This window comes from Miniopterus natalensis, chromosome 1 (genome assembly GCF_054644295.1).
Source record: "Miniopterus natalensis isolate mMinNat1 chromosome 1, mMinNat1.hap1, whole genome shotgun sequence".
NCBI classification, from domain to species: domain Eukaryota; kingdom Metazoa; phylum Chordata; class Mammalia; order Chiroptera; family Miniopteridae; genus Miniopterus; species Miniopterus natalensis.
In genome coordinates, this window is record NC_142081.1 from 31,111,747 (window position 1) to 31,133,430 (window position 21,684).

The 21,684-nt window shown below is 45.0% G+C and overlaps 1 protein-coding gene across 1 annotated transcript in view; it reads left to right on the forward strand.

The window, feature by feature from the left end:
* RTN1 (reticulon 1) overlaps nt 1–21,684 on the forward strand; it is a 153,952-nt gene that overhangs the window by 68,434 nt on the left and 63,834 nt on the right. The window contains exons 2-3 of the mRNA XM_087814173.1: nt 9,921–10,694; nt 16,908–17,657. Of these exons, the coding sequence (XP_087670299.1) occupies nt 9,921–10,694; nt 16,908–17,657 (1,524 nt within the window). The remainder of the gene's footprint in view (nt 1–9,920; nt 10,695–16,907; nt 17,658–21,684) is intronic.

The window sequence follows — 21,684 nt, forward strand, 5'->3', positions numbered from 1 at the left end:
CATGTCTTAGCTGGCCACAGTTGCAACATGAGCTAATAGCATGCAGCAGGAAGTATAAAATTTTGTGAATAAAAATAGGAAGTTTAAGTCAAAAGAATAAAAATTTGGAGGGGAAAGAGTCTCACCGTCCCTCACTTTCCTCATTAGCTTATAATCGGGTCTGGGTAAAATTCTGAACAATGACTAACCAGCATGGATAAGTGTGGAAACATACTCATTAATTCATTTCATAAGTATTTCCCAAACAAAACCTATGTGCCAGCAAGTGTGCTTAGCTGAGGGAAATAGCGCGATGCAAGGTGCTGTCCATGTCTCCTAGGAGCTCACAGTGCGAGGGGAAAAAGCTTGTGGAAGTGAGAACGAGGAATGTTCTGGCCTGAGCCGTGGGACAGAGAGAGAACACGTCTGCCTTCAAGCCTTTGAACACTTGTCATGTGGAAGAAGGAGGCCGCATTGGGGTTTCCATCATAGTTCGTGCAACACTGTTACCATCATCCCACGTTGTTTTTCTTTGTTTTTAAATAAAATTAAAAATGTAAATAGTAATGCATATATTCGGTTGAAAACTAATATTATTTTTAAAAGTAAGTACACAGTGAAAAGTCTCTTTTCTACTTCTGTCACTCTTTATCTCGCCCGCCCTTATGGGTAATAAGTAGTAGTTTTCTGGGTGTTCTGCCAGAGCTGCTTCATTCACATACAAACAAACATTCTTATTTGCCCCCTCTTCCCGCATGAGAGCTAGCATTCTGTGTCTGCTTCTGTGTATCTGTATCCATATCTATGACACATATCCTGCATCTTACTTTTTCACTAAACAATATTTATCTAGAAACCTCCTCATCAGTACTGCATGGAAATGGCCTTCATTCTGTTGTCCAGCCATACAGTATCCTATGTGTAGAAGCACATAGTTTGTTTACCCAAGCCCTGATCATGGACTTTCAAGCTGATTTTAATTTTTATTTCAAACTGTACTGCAATGAATAGCTTTGTACACATTCATTTTGTAAATATGCAGGTATAGCTAGCTATAGGATAATTTCTCTAAGTAAAATTGCTGGCTCAAAGAGTAAATGCATTTGTAATTTGGATAGGCACTGCCAGATTGCTCTCCTTAGGGCTTATATCATATTCTACTTCTACCAGACCCTTCTCAGCATGCAAATGCCTGTTTCTCCCCAGCTTCATCAAAGAGTGTATTGCCACACTTCTTGGAATTTCCCCCAATCTGATAAGGGAGAAATATCATTTTAGGGTTGTTTAATATACATTATATGCATTTTTATGTTCTGGGTCATTTATATTGCTTCGTCTATGCAAAGTGTTTATTCTTTGTCCATTATCTAAAAAAATGAATTGGTAGTCTTTTTTTCTTGATTTCTAGGAACTCTTTATATATTAGAAAGATTAGTCCTTTATGTGTGGTATTGTTTTCTAATTATTTGAGATGTCTGTTTCCAGTAATAGACTTTGAAGACAAATGTGGAACTAAAGGCCAGAAACTAAAAAATAATAATGGGCCCTTAATATGTGATTCTTAGTGCTTTGGTTCCACCATCTCACTTAGTCTTCACCATAATCCTATGAGGGGATTATTATTATTAGCAGATGAAACTGAAGCACAAAGGTATTAGGAAAACTGCCCATGGTCACACAGCTAGTAAATGGTGGAGAGAGTATTCAAAGTCACGTATTTTACTCCACAGCCTAGGCTCCTAAGTACAATACTTATTAATAATTAGGTTTATATAGCAATATTTGTATCATTGGAAATATTCAAACTAAGGTTGGGGTATGGTCAGTGCTGAATCTTGTGGATGAGATCCTAGGATAGGAAGGGGGGTGAATTAGATAACTTCAAAGAACCTTTCGGTCCTTCTTTATTCTCTTCTGATAATGCCATGCCTGACCAGAAATATGAATCCGGATGCACGGTATTGAGGGCGCCGTATGGGATCTCCCTGCTCCAATCGTGATCCTCCAAGAGACCCTGCCACCCACCAGCATCGCTGCCACAAGCAGCCAGGGCAGCCTGAGCTTCCAGTTGCAAACAGTCGCTTCATGGTGAATGTTTATGACGCACTTGGTTACTAAGCCTTCGTCTGTATGGAAATGCCTTTTATTTTGGTGCTTTGCACACTGTCGAAGTTCAGTAAGCCTTTTGATTGGATTAACACATGATTGATGGTAAAGCTTATTCTAAAGGCTCTTAAATGTGACTCATTCAGATGGACTATGGAGGTAATCAGTCAGTAGTTACTGAGCACATACTGTGTGCAGAGCACAGTGCTACAGACTTGGGGATGTGACGTAAAGACATGGTTCTCAGCAAGTGTACAGAAAACAGAACTGGTGACAAAGGCAGTAAAGCCCATGAGCCCCAAATGAATGGTCACAGCCCTTGGAGTAGAGATCGGGGGGAGAGCACTGAGGAGTGGGGTGTAGGGGCGGACTGCCTAGAGGAGGTGAGACATCACTAGAGACTCTATGTGGACTTAGGGAGAAGTGAAAGCCTTTCAGTGGAGGGAAGGGCCTGAGTGAGAGCATAGAATTTGAAAACTTGTTTGTGGGCTTGTATGATGTGTTTCTTGAGCGGCTCAGAAATAAAATTACAAAGGTAGACGAGGACCTCATTGATGAGGATCCTGAATTCCAAGCCAGTGGGTGGGCAAAGATGACCACTAAAGGCTCTGGAATAGAGAAGTGACATGGGAAAGCGGTGTTGTAGGGAAATGAGTATGTCAGCCGCGTGCAGGGTGGCGCACAGACGAGGCGAGGCTGGAAGCTGGAGAACACAGGAAACTATCACAGTTATTTAAGCAGATGGTGATATGGGTCTAGCTGGGAAGAAAGGGGAAACGTAAATGTAAAAGAAATTATGGGGATTAGCTAGATGATTCTATGTAGGGGGAGGGAGCAAAAGAACCATTAAAATGCCAACTATTAAAACGCACAAATTTATAGTGCATGTTTTTGCTACTATTCATGTATACCTAGCATTAAAGAAATGTGACCAGGAACAATTATTTTCCTCTTTGGAAATCAGAGAGCAAAATTCTATCAACAAATGATAAATAGATTGGGGTAGCTCTTTCTTTTGTTCCAAAAGTAATTCTTTGTATGGCAGAGGTAGCCTTAGAGCTTTCTCTGTATGGAAAACATGGAGAGTAGAAAGCATCTAAATTAGGTGGGTGGATAGTGGAGATGGTTACATAACTCTGTGAATATACAAAAACTGCTGAATTGCACACTTTGAGGAAGTTTTATGGTTTGTGAATTATAAATCAATAAAGCTATTTAAAAAAGCAATGAGACTCTGTAGAATTTTAAGGCCTTTTTCTTAAGATCTAAGTAAATTTTAAATAAATATTCACCTCTGCCCTCCCTGTCCAAAGGATTGTCTCCCAAGGAAGGCCATAGAATTACATTTCCACCCTTGGACAGCAGGCAAAAAATCTCTCACACGTCCAGGCTCATCAGAACTCCCGCTCCCATTCCATCTGAACCTCTGCGCTTTGTTCTTTCCAAGGCACTGCTGCGGACTGTCAGGGACGCTCAGGCCGTGGTTTGTCTGCCAGGCCAGGTTTTTTCCTCCAACAGAATTTTCTGCTCAAGTGAAAACTCTGCAGGCAGTGCAAGCCCTGGCTCTTCAGAATGGAAAGAAAACCCCAAAACTTGCTGAATTATTTTTTATTAAGTGTGAATTTTGCAATCCCAACAGCTAAATCTGTTATTCTGAGGGGCAAGCTTTAAATAAGGCAGTGAGTTGGGGAAAGAAAGAGTAGTTACTCATATTCTTAAACACCCGAGCATGTCATCTCTCAGGCTCATTTTTTCTTTTTCATGCTGTTAACTAATCACATAGATAAAATGTTAAAGAATGAGTGTACCGGGGTTTCTCAGCACCCATTTGTCATATTAACTCACAGGCCACTTAATTTCAGAAAGAGAATGTTTTCTAGGTGACATAGAGGCTCCCGGAGCCTCCCTGGCATATCCATCCATTCTTGATGGCTCCGTTGTCAAATGTGTCACAGCCCCCACACTGTGGGGCTGCTGATTTCTTAGCACTCAGAAAAGATGAGTGGGAGTTTCGGAGAAAGAGCTGCACAGCCTAACCTCTGCAGGCTACTGCCATCCATCACATGGGCGCCTAAGGGCAAACCATTCTGGGAAAAGTGCAGATTCACTTCGGGTCACTTTCTGGTCTTTAGTTCTTGAATTTGAATGTGTATCTCTCCCACCACCCCCACGGTCATTCCAGTCATTTTATTGTGCCCCCCCTTTAAAAAATATTTCTCGATTTAATGGGACTAATGCTCCCTATACCTGTTAGTATTGGCTCAATTCAGACAATAATTGGTATTTTTGCTTTGCTTTGTTCTTGTTTTTAAACCAGATGCTTCTCTTGTGGAGCTTGTCTTCCTCTGTGCTCAGAAAACCTTTTGGTATAATCAGTCTTTCTTTCTGGCATTCTCTCTGTTTCCATTTCAGAGCAGTAAGAGGGGCTTTATGAGTTAAACCATGACCCTTTATCTGTACCCCAAGGGGTCAGAATGAGCTCCACCCACAAGGGAGAAAGCTCATCCATGGGTACTGAACACTCTCATTTCTGTATTGTCTGTTGTCTTATAAATTCAGCTTTTCACAGTCGAGTCAGTTATCACCATGTTTGCTGTGTCAGCAGTATCACTGGAAAGTTCTTAACAAACAACCCCCAGCAGACAGCAGTGGCCTTGCTCTCTGGGGACTTTAGCATCTAAGGCAGACCCCAGAGGGCAACATGAGTATGGATGGCTATACCGAATTCCTTCTGGCCCCAAGGAGCCTGATCGCATGTCATTGGAGATAAAGTACCAAACCAATGGACAGGTGGTAATACGTTGCAAATGGTGAGTGTTCTTGCAAAATAGAGGTAAAAATAAAATCCACAGCTCTCATTTATTGAGTGTGTACTACACGCCAGGCACATAGCTAATCTCATTTAATCCTCTTAACGGTCCAATACAATGGGAATTATTCCCCCATTTTAAAACTGAATAAGCTGAGGCTCAGAGAGGCTAACTGGCCCAGAGCCTCACAACTGACAGTAATAGAGCCTGAATACAAACCTAAGCTGTCGGTCACCAACTGAATGATGATTCTGTGAGGATGAGTTGGAGCTCAGAACTGGAATTTTAGGATTGAAACTTGCAGTGGGGAAAGTAAAACCACCTTCAGCAAGTCATCTCATTCCTTAGTATTGCCAGAGAATTAAATAAAACGAAACACCCACCCCTTATGAAGTTACTGAATTTGTCTAGCTCATGATAGTATTTCTGGTCTAGGACACTGGTGGCTACAAAAGGCTGGTTTTATCAGCACACGTGACTTAATGGCAGTAGTTTGAGCTCATTTTTCTCTTTCTTCCATTTAGTTTTTACTAGAAATTGTAACCAATGGATTCTTCAGTTTTTATTATAAGAACTTTCCTGAACAGTTATCTGTAAAATGAATATTTGAAACATCAGTCCCATTTTAAATGCATCCAGGTAACTGAATTTGTGGCGCCCTCCTGTCCAGCCACCTCCCGAGAGGGCACCTGTGGGCCCACCCATTGTATGTCTTTTTTCACGGGAGTCGGACTTCTAGATGCCAAGGAAACAGCCAGAGAGAAAGAAGTCAGATGTTCCAAGGAATCCTCGGTTATATAAAGAAAGCAGTAGTTTCTAGTCCTGGCAAGGAAAGCGCTTTCATTGAGTGGATTTGCATTTAACAATGTAACAATATTGGTTCCTACGAGGGTAACTGGCTCCTGCTCTCTTTCTCAGGTCCCACATCTGCCAGCTTTGCAGGAAGAGCTGACAAGAATTAATTGGCTTTGGGGAGCCTGAGGCTCAGCTTGGCTTCCCAGTTCCAACAATCCCACAGGACTCTGCTCGCATAATTTACTGTCTAGTAGGGCTTTCTGTTTTCAAGAGTTCTAACTGATAGGCACCCTGTAATGTATGTACGTTTTCAAATTCAATAAGGTAGAACCTTGAGAATCTTTCAGGGTACTTAGCGCAAGCTAAGAAAATGGGGCACGGCCACATTCAGAGTATTTAGATTATGTGTTGCTTCTATGAGGTTTCTGATACGGTCCCATTTAAATATGTGATTTACACAAGTGACTTTGTTCCTCCTTGTCTAGTTGGTGGTATTTGAAGAATGTGGCAAAGGGGTCCTTTCTGTTTCATGTTGGGCTCTCTGAGCAAGACAGAGGTGGTAGGATAAAAATTTCAGGGGTGGGAATTCCTCCCCAGTGTTGATTCTATCTGCAGTCTCTCTTTTAATGCAGATGTATTCTAGATTCTAGTCCCTCAATTGTTGCCGTACATCTGGAAAGCCCCTATAGGCCATGAATCACCTCAGGGAAAATTTATATTGAGTCTGTTTTACATCAAGGAAGGAATAAAGGAAATCATGTCCAAATACAGTGGCAGCCAGTCAGTATAAAAATCATAGAAAGTTGGATGGGACTTCTGTGGTTTTCTCATCCAACTCTTCACCAAATGCTGGTTCCTCCCTAGACAGACACTGGGCCCCTCTCTATCTGATTGCCCACGGGGATCAGAGCACCCTTGTTTCTGAGATGCAGCTCTGTCCCGTTGTTGGATAACTTGAATTCTAGACTGTTCTTTCACTTGATAGATTAAACACATCCTCTTTGTAACTTGCATAATTAGCCCTAGTTTGTTCTCAGTAGCTGCATAGAATAAATTGATTGGTCGACTGGTTCGTTCATTCATTCATTTTGTATTGGGTGTCTACTACACAATATAGTGTGCAAACCATGAGCATCAAACTCCAGGAGCTGACAGGTTCCCAGGAGATAACTTGGACATAGAGAAGTCATATGTCATGCATGCCACAGGAGCAGTATGATTACGTGCTATAGGAAAGAAGAGGGAGAACAGTAGGAAGGGGTCAGGTCCTGCATGTGTGGTCAACAAATTCATCCTGGAGAAGGGGCATTTAAAGCTGCTTAACTTTATGGTTTGAGGTGAAAAGTCAGAGATTTGGGTGTAGAGATTGGAAGGATAAAGTGCTAGAGAAGTCACGGAGAGTGGATACTAATCAGAGCTCAGAGTTTGAATTGGAGAGTGAAACGGGGCCTGAAACCCAGTGGCGTGAATGTGAGATTGTGAAGAGCAGTGAAGACAGGGTTGTGAGGCCAGATGGCATTCACATTGTCTCAAATGCCAGGCTGCAGAGTTTAAGGATTATCCAGTGAAGCAGGACGGAACCCTGGGGCCAGTTGCTGACTTGTGTTTAGTGTGATAACTGGTGTCAGGAGACTGTGGACTGGAGGGCTGTGCACTATGCCAGGTATAGGAGATAAGGCCAGGAGCCCTGTGGTGGCCTCTGCAATAGAAGCACCGAGTGAGAGTTGAATGTTAATGACTGTGACGCAGCCCTGGACACTGCCTACTGTGTATTCTCCAGGAGAGCATCCCCTTCCCCACCCCACCCTCACCCCCAGACAGTTCATATCCAGGGGCAGGCCCCTCCTTACTTTCTGGTGAACAGTTGTTAACACGGGGGAGCGGTTTCAGATAATTGCGGTAGGAATGGCAGAATGCAGGTGCCCATAACGAAATATCTCAGGGTTGGTTTCCCTGCCTCTAGTGAGGTCCCATGTAGGCTGAGCCCGTGTAATGAAAGAAGCTTTCAAAATTCTTTAGGATAAATGTGTGTGTGCACACATGAATTTAAATTTATTACCTTTTTCTTTGGTAGTCTATATGGTGGGCAATAAGGCTTATCATTAATATTATTCCTTTTGCTGTTGAGCCTTTTTTGGTCTAAATTGAAAAGGGGCTGCCATATGCAAAGGAAGCACAATTAGAAGCTTCACAGAAATGTACAGCTTTGAACTGGTCACAGATTTAGGCCACTTGCTGAGTGAAGTGAGTATCGTTAGCCATTTGGGGGAATCTGCCAGCCTGTCTTCTCACAATCCTGTTACTTGTGCTTAATTCTAAAATTGACACCGTTTAAATTTCACAAATATTTATTGAGTACCTACCATGTGCCAGGCCCTGTTCTAGGTGTTGAACTACGTTAGTGAACAGAATAGTCAAAGATTCCTACCCTCATGGAGCATGCCTAGCAAAGGGAGACAATCAATACATAAGTAATAAATAAGTTAATTTTATGGTATATTAGGAGGAGGCAAGTGATATGGAAAAAAAGAAAAGGTAGAGAAGGGTAGGCGGGAACAGGGTTGCCATGGAGTGGGGAAGGCAGGGCAGGTTGCAGTTTTAGATAGAGTGGTCACTGTTGCCTTCCTTACGAAGGTGACCTTTGGGCAAAGATCTGGCCGTGATGGGCTTAGGTATGCAGGTATCTGGGGGAAGCAAGGTCCAAGGAATGGTGCTGAGGCAGGAAAGTGCTAGAGCGGAGAAAAGGCTTTGTGCTTTTTTCATTCCCCTTAGGCAATGGCTGGTGCAACCCAGAAAAAAGCTAGGAAAATACAAAAGGCATGTTTATTTGTAATAATGCTAGATTCAAAATTACTGGGGGGTGGGGGGGACTTCACAAACTGATTTTACGAAAGTGCAAAGGGCATGAGGGGAGGTTTCTGACTTCCAGACTGCTGGAGCTTGAATCCTGGCTCTGTTGCTTTCTGCCTATGAGATCTTAGGTGAGGTACTTAGCCTCTCTGTTCCTCAGTTTCCTCATCTGTAAATGATGCTAATAATAGTATCTGTCTCCTAAGATTGCTTTGATGATGAAATGAGTCCATATTAATAAAAAGCTTGGAATTATCTGCCATACAGCAAACACTCAAATATTAGCTATTACTGTAATGCTTCTACTTTTATTACTTTATGAGTTGGTACCATAATCTGGTACCACTTTGGGTGTGTCTTAAGGGCTGTGTGTGTTTGTCTGTATGTGTGTGTGTGAGATGTGTTTGTATGTTGAGAGTATGGGGCTTAATTTATAAAATAGCTGTAAGAATTGGATAAAATCCAACTACTTAGCATATAGCAACACCTCAATAAACATTCATTTTCTTCCTTTCTGATGACATTGTACAGCCAAGAAAAATAATAGAGGGTTTTCCGCTTCTGCCTATTAGTGAACTCTTGGCTGGTTTATGAGTAGAATGAAGGCCAGGTGCAAACAGTCTATAGACTCCAACTTGGAAACCTGCTTTGTCCTTAGCACCACCAGTGGAACTAAGGAACCCCCAGTGGGTCTTTGTGGATATCACTGGAAGGCAAAGAATGGGCAGTAGATGAGTGAATGGGGGTGAAACAAAATGAGAAAACTGAAGAAGTGGGGAAGAGCATCTTGAAGGTGATACCACTTTGGGATGAGTCCATCGGAAAACTAGGAGTCCCTTTCTCTGAGGACCTTTAAAAAGAGAAGGGATGGCGTCCATCCAGGTGGAGCAGGAGTCCCTGGAGGAAAGGGCTGGACGAGAGGGTCTCCTCAGGCCCCTTCCAGCTCTAACAGCAGCCCTTCTCCCAGCCGAGTTTCCTAGTTGCACTTACCGACCTGAATTAGCCTACATTTCCACCTTTGCTGAGTCTTGAATACTTTAGACACAAAGAGGGCTTCTGTTGAATAATACTAAGTAGGACCAAGTCACTGTGTATTGAGAGATGTTGGAAATCAACTTTCTAGCCCTCTGGTCTCTGTCCCCAACTTCTGTATCCGTGGCAGCTATGTGAGCCTCTATAATCTGCTGCCTGGGACACCCCAGTGCTGTGGGCTATCAGGGAGACAAGGGGAATGAATATTCCAGTGCAGAGAGGGAACCCTGAGGTCTGGAGGAGAAAGGATGCCGTGTCTCCACAGGGCAGGGCGGGTTGGGGGGTTAGGCAGGGGAGAGGACTGAAGCCCAGCGCCCACTCACCGTCTGCTGCTCTTTTGGTCCCCAGGTGTGGCAGATGTCTCCCGTGCCATGGATCATCCCTTTTCAACAGCGTCAGAAGATGGGGAAGGAGCATGTTACACGTCTCTGATTTCCGACATCTGTTACCCGCCTCAGGAGGAGTCCACATATTTCACGGGAATTCTTCAGAAGGAAGATGGCCATGTCACCGCATCAGAGAGCCCTGAGGAGCTGAGTACCCGCGGACCCTCCTTACCGGATGTGCCCGGGACAGAGCCTCATGGCTTATTTAGTTCTGATTCTGGAATAGAGATGACTCCTGCAGAGTCCACCGAAGTGAACAAGATCTTAGCAGACCCTCTGGACCAGATGAAAGCAGAAGCCTACAAATACATTGACATAACCAGGCCAGAGGAGGCGAACTACCAGGAGCAGCGTCACCCCAAGGTAGAAAAGAAAGACTTGGACTTTAAGAGTAAGGACGCTGAAATCTCAGTAAAATCCGAAAAGGTCCGTGAACCAGAGAAACCAGCTCCTGTGGAGGGGAAAATCCTCAAGGACCATTTATTTGAAGAGTCAACATTCGCTCCTTACATAGACGATCTCTCCGAAGGGCACCATAGGGCCTCCCTGGTCACTGCCCCCGTCAAAATCACACTGACTGAGATTGAGCCTTCTGTTGAGACTGCCACCCAAGAGAAGACCCCCGAGAAGCAAGATACCTGTCTGAAACCGAGTCCTGACACAGTCCCCACTGTCACCGTCTCAGAGCCTGAAGATGACAGCCCAGGGTCCATCACTCCTCCATCTTCCGGGACAGGTAAGGAAACTGGTACCCCCGCCCCAGGAAGACCCAGGGCACTGGAAACCCAAATGTTAAGGAATCAAGATTTGCATCCAAATCTCAACTGAGCTGATTTAGTTAACATACAGCTTTTCCAGTCTTGTGCCCATTGTCCAAATGTTGAGATGTGGAATATTCGTTGAAGTCCTGTAGAATTTGCTTTGTAAGAAGTTTCTTAAATTGAGGGGAAAGAACGACACACTGGAAACATTAAACTCCTCCTGTGGGCCCACCATTCAGAGCAGAGAGGGTGGCACCGTCTGCTTCCAGGGTAGCTTTCCTCCCAGACCTCCTGGAGGCATCATGTGTCCAGCACCTTGGCTGTTCTCCTGAGATCAGCCGGGTCACCTTGGGCAGGGCATTTGCATTTCTGGGCCTGGCTCCAAGTCAGTACAGTGAAGGGAGCTTGCCTCCGGATCTTTTGGAGGGTCATGGGCAATGAGAGGTAACATTGTCATTTTTATCTTTTAGTGTATTGCGATGTGCATACAGTTTTATTTTTTAAACTAAAGGATTTATTTGGATAGAATTTTTTAGTTGAAATTCACTAGGTTGTGATTTTATTCAACTTGAATGTTCTATTCTGACTCAGGCAGGGTGTTAAACCATAATTGATATATCCTCTCAAATACAAAGGGGGACTCCCCTACCTGGTGAAAAGCCAGAGTGGTAGCAGGAGCTCCCCCACCCTGTCCTGTGCATCTCCATTCCATGTGCATCTCAGTCCTGTGTGCATTTCCATCCGTGTGCACCTCCCATCCTTTGTATATCTCCATCCTTTGTGCATCTCCATTCTGTGTGCATCTCTCATCCTGTGTGCATCTCCATCCTGTGTGCATCTCTGTCCTGTGTGCATCTCCCATACTTTGTGCATCCCCCATCCTGTGTGCATCTCCGTCCCATGTTCGTCTCCGTCCCATGTGCATCTCCATCCCATGTGCACCTTCCATCCTGTGTGCAAATGCCCATGAGATATCAGGATGAAGAGAGCAGTTCGAGGGCCTTGAATCTTCCCCTGCTTCTACTCGCTGGCATTTTGACCCTATCCCAAAGTGATTTACAAACCTTTTTGATTTATAGAAGGTAAGTCCAAGTGTTAGAACAGAGTAGACTTAATGGAAGTACCTACTGTCCTGTTTCCCTAAAGATTTAGCATCATTTCTTCCCTTTCCCAAACCTTACCTCAGACTCATTCAACTATAAAGCTCCAAGGGTCTCAAAGATCCACTGCACCTAGTCCCTGACTTTCAAATTTATTCACTCACTCAACAAACACTTCCTACACACATTCTTTTGGTTGGTCACACTCTACTAAATACTGGTGATTACAGTTGTTTAAAAAATGTACACAAATCGGTCCCTGCCCTCCAGTGCGTCAGTTGACAACAGAAATTGTCAACCTCTGGTGTGATTTGTGTTCTGAGAGAGGGAAACGTAGAGTGCTGAGGAGCATCAGAGTCCAACTGCTCCCCAGGTGAACAGAGACCAGAAGTGACTCTTAAAAGAGCAGGAGGAAATAAACAGGTGAAAGGGAGGGGTGGCCTTTCAATCCAAGAAGATACAAGGACAGGAGGTGTGAGAATATAGTGAATTTATCATAAAATATAAGTTTCGATTTGGTTGTGATGACAATTAAGGAAGCTGAGGCCCCAAGTGAGTTAGATGTGACTTGTCCCAACCTGCAACATGAGATAGGGACATAGCTGAGTCTCAAAACCTCCTGGACTCCTTCTGCCAGTGCATCATACAACCCTTCTATTATTCCATGAGATAAAGATATTGATGCTCTGGAGATGGAAGCTACATTACTAGCTGTGTTTTACAGAGCTCCAGAGTTGCCTGGTGATGGGTCCAGAAGAATTTCAGCCAGCCTTTAGGAAGAATAAAATACCCCAGCACATATAAGTCCACTTGCACGGCACATGCCTCCAATACAAATTACAGTTTACAAAGTTGATGCTCAAGACTTGATACAGGGTTTATTAGTTATTATTAGGGAATTTCTATTTTTTAATAGCCATGACCCATTGGGGTTCTGGAGCAACTTCAAGAGAAAACAAAGACAGATCTGGCTCATGTGACCTTGGCGTTTTATGATCTTGAGTTGCCCACTTGATAGCATGGGCTTAGGGCAATGGTTTTCTCTGCAATTGCTCCAAGTAAACATTCTAAGCAAGGTTTATTCAAGAAGGAGATAGTCCCTTGTTCCATTACACAGTCTCTTCCATGTTCAGCTCCTCTCTCCACCCAGCCTCCCCATCGTAACACCTGAGTCATAAAACAACAGGTAAGAATAAAATTAACAGAAGAAATAGAAGGAATCAGCTTGTCATTGAGACCTTTCTCCTTACTCTTTTTATCCCCAAAGTTTAGCCTAATCCCCTCCCCAGCGTGTGAGTCCTTGGCATCATCTGACACACTGCCTGTAGACACTGGAAGACTTGGGCTTTATTACATGTGGGTCTTGGGTCACTGCCATTTCCAGCGCCAGCAGATAAGGCAAACACCAAAAACACATAGACTCCTACATAGAAACCGAAGGAAAGGAAAACATTCTAAACAAAATGAGTTCTGTTTATCATTGTTTAATAAATAAGGAAATCATCTATTGTGGGGAATACTTCTAATTATGTGAATTGTGAATCAGGAGAAATTCTAATTTAGAACAGTTTCTAAGTGTCTAGAAAAATACAAGATACAGTGTAAGAGAGGGATGGGAGGTGGTGAGAAAAGGCTTCTGTCTGCTGATGGCTTTGAGCCGAGATCTGAATGGGGTGAGGGAACAAGCCATGCAGATAGCCGGGAACGACAGCCAGTGAAGAGGCCGGGAGCTGGGAATGTCCCGTGTGTTCAGGTTGCGGCTGGGAGGTCAGTGTAGCTGGCGTGGGGAGAAGAAGGAAAGCGGCAGCGTCGGGTTTGTGTTTTCAGAGGATCCCTGGGTGCTGAGTGGGGAATGAGCCAGGAGCTAAGGGGCGACCTGAATGGCAGCGTTATTCACAGTTGGGCACTGGCCACTGCAGCTTGGTAAAGTGGCCCATGTTCATGTTTCCTTGTATCTTTCTGAATTATATCATCTTTATTGGCAACAGCAACACATCTTTCCAGGTCGGGCAGTTCTAACCTCCTCAGCTTCTGGATTTTATTTATTTTCATTGACAGTTTCCAGCTTTGCTGTATCAGTCTTGACACATAATAACCAGTATCTTAGCCAGATGCCCATGTGATTTTAAACAAGAGTAGGGAAGCTTCTGTTTTGTTCTAAATTTTCCCCAGATTCCTCCTAGCACTTTGTTAAGCTTGAGTTCCCAGTAAGAATGGAGGCCAGTGTCTACAATATCTGTTGAGTTCCTTGTGACTCATAATAAAGATGGATTCTTTTTAAGGTAGTGCCTTCACTTGCTCGAGATGAAACCCATCAGGGCCCTTCCTCCCATACCCCACAGCTGTCGGATAACATCCTTACTGTTGCGTAAATAAAGCAAGATCCTTGAACCTTCTTTGCTGAACGCTCTAACGCTGCAATTTTCAATTGGAGGGAGATAGGGTTGCCAGATAAAATAGTCACATTTCATGAGACACACTTATACTAATAAAACATTCATTGTTCAGCTGATAATTCAAATTTAACTATGTGTCCTGCATTTTATTTGCTAAGTCTGCCAACCCTAACTGGAGGTGACTGTTAGAATCACCCTTGGAGTGAGGTGATTACAAAATGCAGATGTGTGGGCCCCATCCAGACTGACTCCTGCAGGTCACAATTTCTGAGGACAGTTTCGAGCCTTTCGCCTAATGCAGAACCAGCATTCTAAAGATTTGAGCTGGCCCTCACGCGAGCTCCATTTAGCAGTACGTTCTGTGTGCCAGGTGCTGCACTCGGAGCTGGGGATATGATTGTGGACGCGAAAGTGCCTTGGCTGCCCTTTGCCCTCATGGTGCTTCAGCCTGGGGCTGGGGAGACCGGGGGAGGGTGAAGAGACCAACATCAATCAGATCATGACCCAGACAAATACGCACCCCCGGGGCTCCCAGTAGTGCAGGATGTGTGGGCACCAGCCTGTTCCCGAAGGACCCATTCCCAGGCCGGCTTGCACCCAGGCTGGGCTGCCCTGCAGGGCCACTTGTAGCCCTCTGAGCCCAGGCCCTGCCTGCCTGCCTGCTTTGTGGTCTCCTAGGAATGTTGAACAAGCAGTCCTAGCAGTTTAGATGGTCAGACAGAGAAACTGGGAGAATATGAGCTACAGGAAGGGAAGATGTTCATGATAAGAATTTCCTTCCTCTGTCCCATCAAAACAGCCCCCTGTTCTGACTTCCACGTTCCTGGGTATGGAATTCCCGCTCATCTTATTCAGGTTCACCATTTCTGAGTGACCTCCGACACCCCATTTTTTTCCCCACCCACCACACGTGCCAGGCGCTAAGTCTGTGGTTTTTCTCTCTTCGGTGTCTCTTAAATTGTCCTGTCTTTTCTGTCCCCATGGCCACCACAACTCATTAGGTTGCCATGACTCCTCCTCTCAAGGACTGCAGTATCCTCTTAATGCGTCAGAAGTCAGAAGTAATCTGGGAGCTGTCCGTGAAGTTAGGCAAGCAGTCAGAGCAGAATCCAGATTGAAGGGTGCATTCATTCAGATTCAGATAAATTCCCAAATCTCAGTGACTTATCATAAATAAAGTTACTTCTCACTCATACTACAGTCTGATACAGGTCAGGCAGCTCTCCTGTAAGTACCAATTCAGGGAAAAACCCTCCTTCCATCTCTTTTTTTTTTTTTCTTTTTCTTTTTGAGTTGGCTTTGTTGAGATACAGTCCACATAGCATACTATTCGCCCATTTAAATTTTAATGGCTGCCTGGCCTAGTGTGGCTCAGCTGTTGAGTGTCGGCCTAGGATCCAGGTGATCGGGATTCGATTCCCGGTCAGGGCACATGCCCGGGTTGCGGGCTCAATCCCCAGTCAAGGGCATGCAGGAGGCAGCCGATCAATAACTCTCTCATCATTGATGTTTCTATCTCTCTCGCCCTCTTCCTTCCTCTCTCTGAAATCAATAAAGATATATTTTAAAAAATAAAATAAATTTTAATGGCTTTTATATTTACAGAATTGTGTATCTATCACCACAATAAATTTTAGAGCATTTTCATTACCCCCCCAAAATCCGTTACCCCTTAGCTATCATTCCCAAGTAGTCTTTGCTCCCAGAAGGGCCAGAGACTACTGTCTAAGATGTTCTGAAGACCTGCTGTATGGCTAGGGAAAACCAAGCTCCTGAAAACTGTTGTCATGGTGATCCCAGGTCGTCTCATCTAAGGGACAGAAATATCAGCAAGACTGCCAGGGAGGTTTTCAGACCATCTGGATAGACATCAGGCAGAAGGCAGCCATTCACCCAGGGGCTTGGTGGCTCTCAGGGACTGGGTGGCTCTCAGGCTTCGTGCTTCTTGGGAAGGTGAAGAGAGAGGGCAAAGAACAGTGGTGGGCTCCAGCGTTCCAGGCCCGGTGGGACCTCACACTGTAGTAACCTGCACAGCCTGCCTGGTGGAATGGGCAAAATCCCTCTTATATGGATCCACCTAGTTACACTTTTCACTAAAAAAGAGTAAAATTATTATTTCTTAGGGGAAATGTAAAGCTCAGAAATCAAGTTGTATATAAGGATCCAAATCAGCTTTCTTTGTCTTCTTCAAGGAGGGAACACAGACACCAGTGGACAAAGGAATAACTGATGATTTTCAGATTTGTTATATTGGTGGGCCAAATTAGAGTTACATCTGACAGATTAACTGATGAAATACGTGACATCGGAAAACTTCCCTGGGAGAATAAATCAGAAATTAAAAACAATGACTTCTAGAGCCTGGGCCACATTGAAACAGAAAAACCTACTGAGGTGCTGCTGTTGCTAAGAAATTCCTGGGTCACTTTTTAAATAGCTAGATGAGGTATATAGGTGTGTAAAACACTGGTTAATTGGGCCATAATGCTAATTAGCCTTGTAGTTCAGGTGGCCTGTCTTTCCAGCATAGCCCTGGAAACAGGCTATTTTTGTGCTAATGAGCTATGTGTTTCTCAAGCAAGGAGAAAACATCTCCCCTAATGGAACTTTGTTTTATTTCTTCTCTCTGTCCATCTGTCTGTCCGTGTGTGTGTGCGCCTCTCCCGCTCTCCTTCGCCCTGTGGGATGACAGAACCATCTGCTGCAGAATCCCAGGGGAAAGGCAGCATCTCCGAGGATGAGCTGATCACTGCCATTAAAGAAGCAAAGGGGTTGTCATATGAAACAGCAGAGAGCCCACGGCCGCCGGGCCAGGTGGCCCACAGGCCAGAGGCCAAGGCCAGGTCCAGGCTGCCCACCGTCCCCAGCCCGCTGGACCAGGAGGCCAGCAGCGCGGAGTCAGGGGACTCGGAGATCGAGCTGGTGTCCGAGGACCCACTGGCGGCCGAGGATGCGCTGACCTCTGGCTACGTGACCTTCGGCCACGTGGGCGGCCCGCCGCCGTCGCCGGCCTCGCCGTCCATCCAGTACAGCATCCTGAGGGAGGAGCGCGAGGCTGAGCTGGACAGTGAGCTCATCATCGAGTCGTGCGACGCATCCTCGGCTTCGGAGGAGAGCCCCAAGCGGGAGCAGGACTCGCCCCCCATGAAGCCGGGCGCCCTGGACGCCATCCGGGAGGAGCCCGGTGCCCGGGTGGAGGAGCGCACGCCCAGCCAGCAGGGCCTGGCCGAGCAGGGCCCCTTCCTTAAGTTCCCCTCGGCTGTCCCCCAAACTGGCCAGGAGCTGCCCTCTGGCGACAGAGCCCCAGCACCCGAGGAGCCCGCGGTGCAGCAGAAACCTGCCGAAGCAGCGAGTTCCAAAGAAAGTTTCGCGGCCACAGAGAGCCCCGGGCCGCAGGATCCCTGCATCACGCCCCCTCTGCTGTTTCTCAGTAAGCAAAAAGGTACAGTGAGACGGCTTTCCCGATCGAAGCGGCTTGTCTGCTTAGTGGGCTTTCCATGCATGTCCGGGTGTTCAGGGTGTTCAGCCTCAACCCTGTAGTCATGTCCTAGCTGGTCAAAGGGGTAAGCACAGAACAAGTCCGGGGGCGTGGGGAGGGGAGGAGAGAATTCAGATTCGCAGCTGGGACTTTGTGAACTGCAGCCTGGGCTGACTGAGCCTGAGCATCTGCAATGATGAGCATCTTCCAAGATCTCCTGAATGGAGCCGCTGTGCCCTTCCTTTCATTCCAGGCCTGGGTTTCCTTGCTTGGGAAGGGATGGATTTTTGTTTTACTCCAGGCTCAAGACAGGCACCAAAGTTGGATCTAGAACCTCTTGTTCCTAACCAAGACCTAAGGTCACTAAATTATTTTTAAAGTCACTTACAAATTAGAAAGGTTTTAATTTGACCATTATATTTTACCCTGAGAGATCAGAAAGTCTTCAAATGCAGGAAAAGGGGAAGTCATTCTTTTATGTTCCAGATATTGTATGTGTTGAGGGCATTCTCCTTCCAAAATCATCTGCCACAACTGATTGTATTATAGAATTCACGAGAGGAATCAAAGAGCCAGGCCAATAAATTAGGCCCTCGACAGTCTAGTTAATGGGCTACATTGAGTGAAGGTAGAGAACTCTCCCCAGCTCCTGGGTGGAAAACACCCAGGTAGAACTTGAAATCAAAACCTAAAGCACGGCTTTTTTCAAGTAGGGCCCCTCCCACCCATCTCCTCTGCTTTTTGTTTCTTTAGAAGTATTTTGTCTTTGGGGGATAAAAGATTTCGAGGGTACACCCTCCTTCCTGTGTATGCACTAACTTCAATGATGTTAGTGGCAATTAAAGTGCTTCATATAAAAATAGAGTGCAAAATCTTTCCCATTATAGATTAGAGGCTAGCTTCTGCATTCTTTAAAATTAACACATCAGAATAGGGAAATCTAGAGGAATATAATAAAACAAACCTAGAGGAATGCAGTAAGTCAGCCTATTGCATGGTTGCTGGTGGCTTAGTCACGAGGCATCATATGGGGGCCAATATAAGTGACTCCTGATTTCCCAAATTACTCTTCCCTGTAAGTCTAAAATATACTTAGTGTTGATAGGGAAGATATTTGATAACAAATTTAACAGAGGGAATGTGTATTTGTTAGGTGACTTAAAACTAATTTGGATTCCTTTGCCACCACTCTCTGATGGGAAAAGGACCCTGCAGGGAGCCTCGCAAAACAGAATTAGCACGAACAGCCAGCTGTTCCCTGCTGTCCTGATGCCTGAGCTTGAGTTCATGTCGCTGTACAGTAACAGGCATGTGTTTTCCTAACTAGTGTCCCTGAAATAGCCACCATGCTGTGCACAGTGCTGTTCAAATATATTTATCCTCAAAAGTAAACAAATCTGGAGGCTAATAAGGAGAATTTGGAATTGTGCATGCCCATTTCTCTCCCCAGTAAATCTGAGAGACAAGTATAACAGCTGGGACTGACTGAGTGACCATACATCTGATGAAGTGCTATGCGATGGAAGCCCTCATCTGTGAATGTAAGGCTTCAGGGCATTTTTATGGCCAGTTCTGTGTCATTCTAATCCTGTGTGAGTTGCCCCATATGGCTTGAACCCTCTGCTGCCAAGTTCAGACGTTAGAGAGGAGAGAGTGGCAGTCTTTTCAAAGGATTAAGGCATGCTAGGAAGCATAACCTCCACACTCTCCTGCACTGAGGCTCCTTTGAAATCCAGTCTCCCACTGAAACTTACTGCTCAGCGCATTGCCTATGAAGAGAGTCTAAAAGGCCGTTCAGGGCCAGCCAAGCACTGGAGGTCCTGGGCAGATGACTCAGTGCCACCAGCATGTTATTTGAGCTCTGAGGCTCCTTCTGGTCTCACCTGCTCCGTCTCAGCAGGTGAGAGGATCAGTGCTGCCCAGCCTCTCCCAGGCTGTTCTTGATCACTGTCAGTGGACAGTAGGATTATGCTCATGTCAAGCAGGACGGACTCCTTTCAGCAGTGAGGTCAAGTTAGCTGTTTTCCTGCTCTTGCTCAGTGAAGTCACTGGCAGCACAGATGCATTCAAGTTCAGGTGTTCACAAGTATGCTCATTCCCATGGCTGGGGAGCCATGCTGCTGATGCTGGGCTGAGTTTTAGAAAGGTCCAGAAATCTTCAGAATAAGACTTGGCAAATACCTGATGGTACCATAGCGTGTACTGTCGGGAGCATCAGGCTTTACTGGTGCACTTGCCCTCACAAGGTTTATTTTGGGAGCTCTCTTGCCTTTCAGAGACCTCTGCTACTGTTGTACTGGAGACAAAATTCAATTTGTCATATTCCAGTTTCCTGACTGTGCACCCCTGAGCTCCTGCTACCCTGTAGTTCTGTTCCCCCACACCTTCCAGGTGACCTGTGTGAACATCAGGCTCCGACAGCAGAGATAAGTGTTCATGGCTGCAAGGTTCGCCCTAACTGTTAGGAACATCTGAGTGAGAAGCCAGCAAAATACCCAGTGTATCCCCATCAGGATGGGAGTGTGGCATTTACCAAACCTATTTGCTTGTGAGTCTTTTTTATTAGAGCGTGTCTCAGGGTTCATCTTCTAGGAAATGCTTTGGGGCAAATAGCATTCACTTTGCACTCACTTCCAATTCCTGTATTCTGACTACCTTGCAACTCAAAAGTATGGTGCTTGGGCCAGCCATGTGGGTATCCTGTGGGAGCCTGTTAGAAATCTCAGACTCTACCCAGCCCTATTGAATCAGAATCTGCATTTTAACAAAGATTCCCCTTGCGTTTTCTATGTGCATGTTAGAGCTCGAGAAGCAGTGTTTTAGACTCCAGCAGCCAGCTTTCACATTCCTCCCTGAAGCCGTTCTGATAAAGGTCACCAATGACAACCTTCTTGCCCTCTAATGGCCTCTTTTGAGTCTCATCTTTCTTGTCCTCTCTGATAATTTAATGTCATACTGCTGACCAGTTCTTAAAACATTAGTGAGAAAGTAATATGTTCATAACAATAAATTTAAACTGTACAAAATGGTGCAAAGTGAAAAGCTAAGGCTCCCCTATTGCACCCACCTTCCGTTTCTAATTCTCAGAGATGAGCCTAGGCTTTTGTTGTTGTTTTTTTTCCTTTCAGACATTTTTTTGGAAATATTTAGGCATATACAATTTTTTATTGCACAAGTGATACCGTATTGAACAGGCCGTTTTATAACTTATTTCATTTAACAGTGAAATCGGAGACGGTACCACTCACATGGACATTGCTCTCTCCTTCCTGGAACTTTTCCTCCCTCATCTCTGATGTTTCTGGTTTTCTCCTTACTCTCTGACCTCTTTTCCAATCTCTAGCTACCTTCCACCTAGCCCCTCATTTTCGTTTTCAGCTATGGCTGTATGTGTAGCATCGGTGGGGAACGTCCAGCCTGTGAAATCATTTGGTCTGGCCCTGCCAAGGCAACCACAGGCAGGACTCGAAATTCAATAAACCTAGGAGCTTTTTTCATAGCTAATTTTTAAGTTGAGAATTTTGTATCACCCGTGAATGATGTTATAAATATCCAAATGGCCCTTGGCAGAAAAAAAGTTCCCCACCCCTGGTGGAGCACCTCCCAGCTCGCTGGTTTTCGAGAAGTCTTCTGAGCTCCAGTTCCATTTTCCAAGTGCTGACTGGACATCCCATAGGCCCCCTAAGTTCAATCCATTAATGTTCTTTGTCAAAGTCTTCTTTCCTTCTACTCCCTTCCCTTCCTATTCTGAAAAGATATCATTCAGGCCTCACTTTGGTGTGAACATTCAAGTTAGGACTGGATCTGAGTAAAGACTCATCAGCCTGCAACAGAGTTGAAAGTACAACCTGATTGTGAACACTTCAGTGGAAGTCTTGCACTTTAGTGTTTGGTTATAAAATTATCATCCAGATGATCGGGAATATTCTTAATATTTGAAAAATTATCATCAAAATAAAGGTACAAAATATAAAAATTCTCTCTGTAGAAC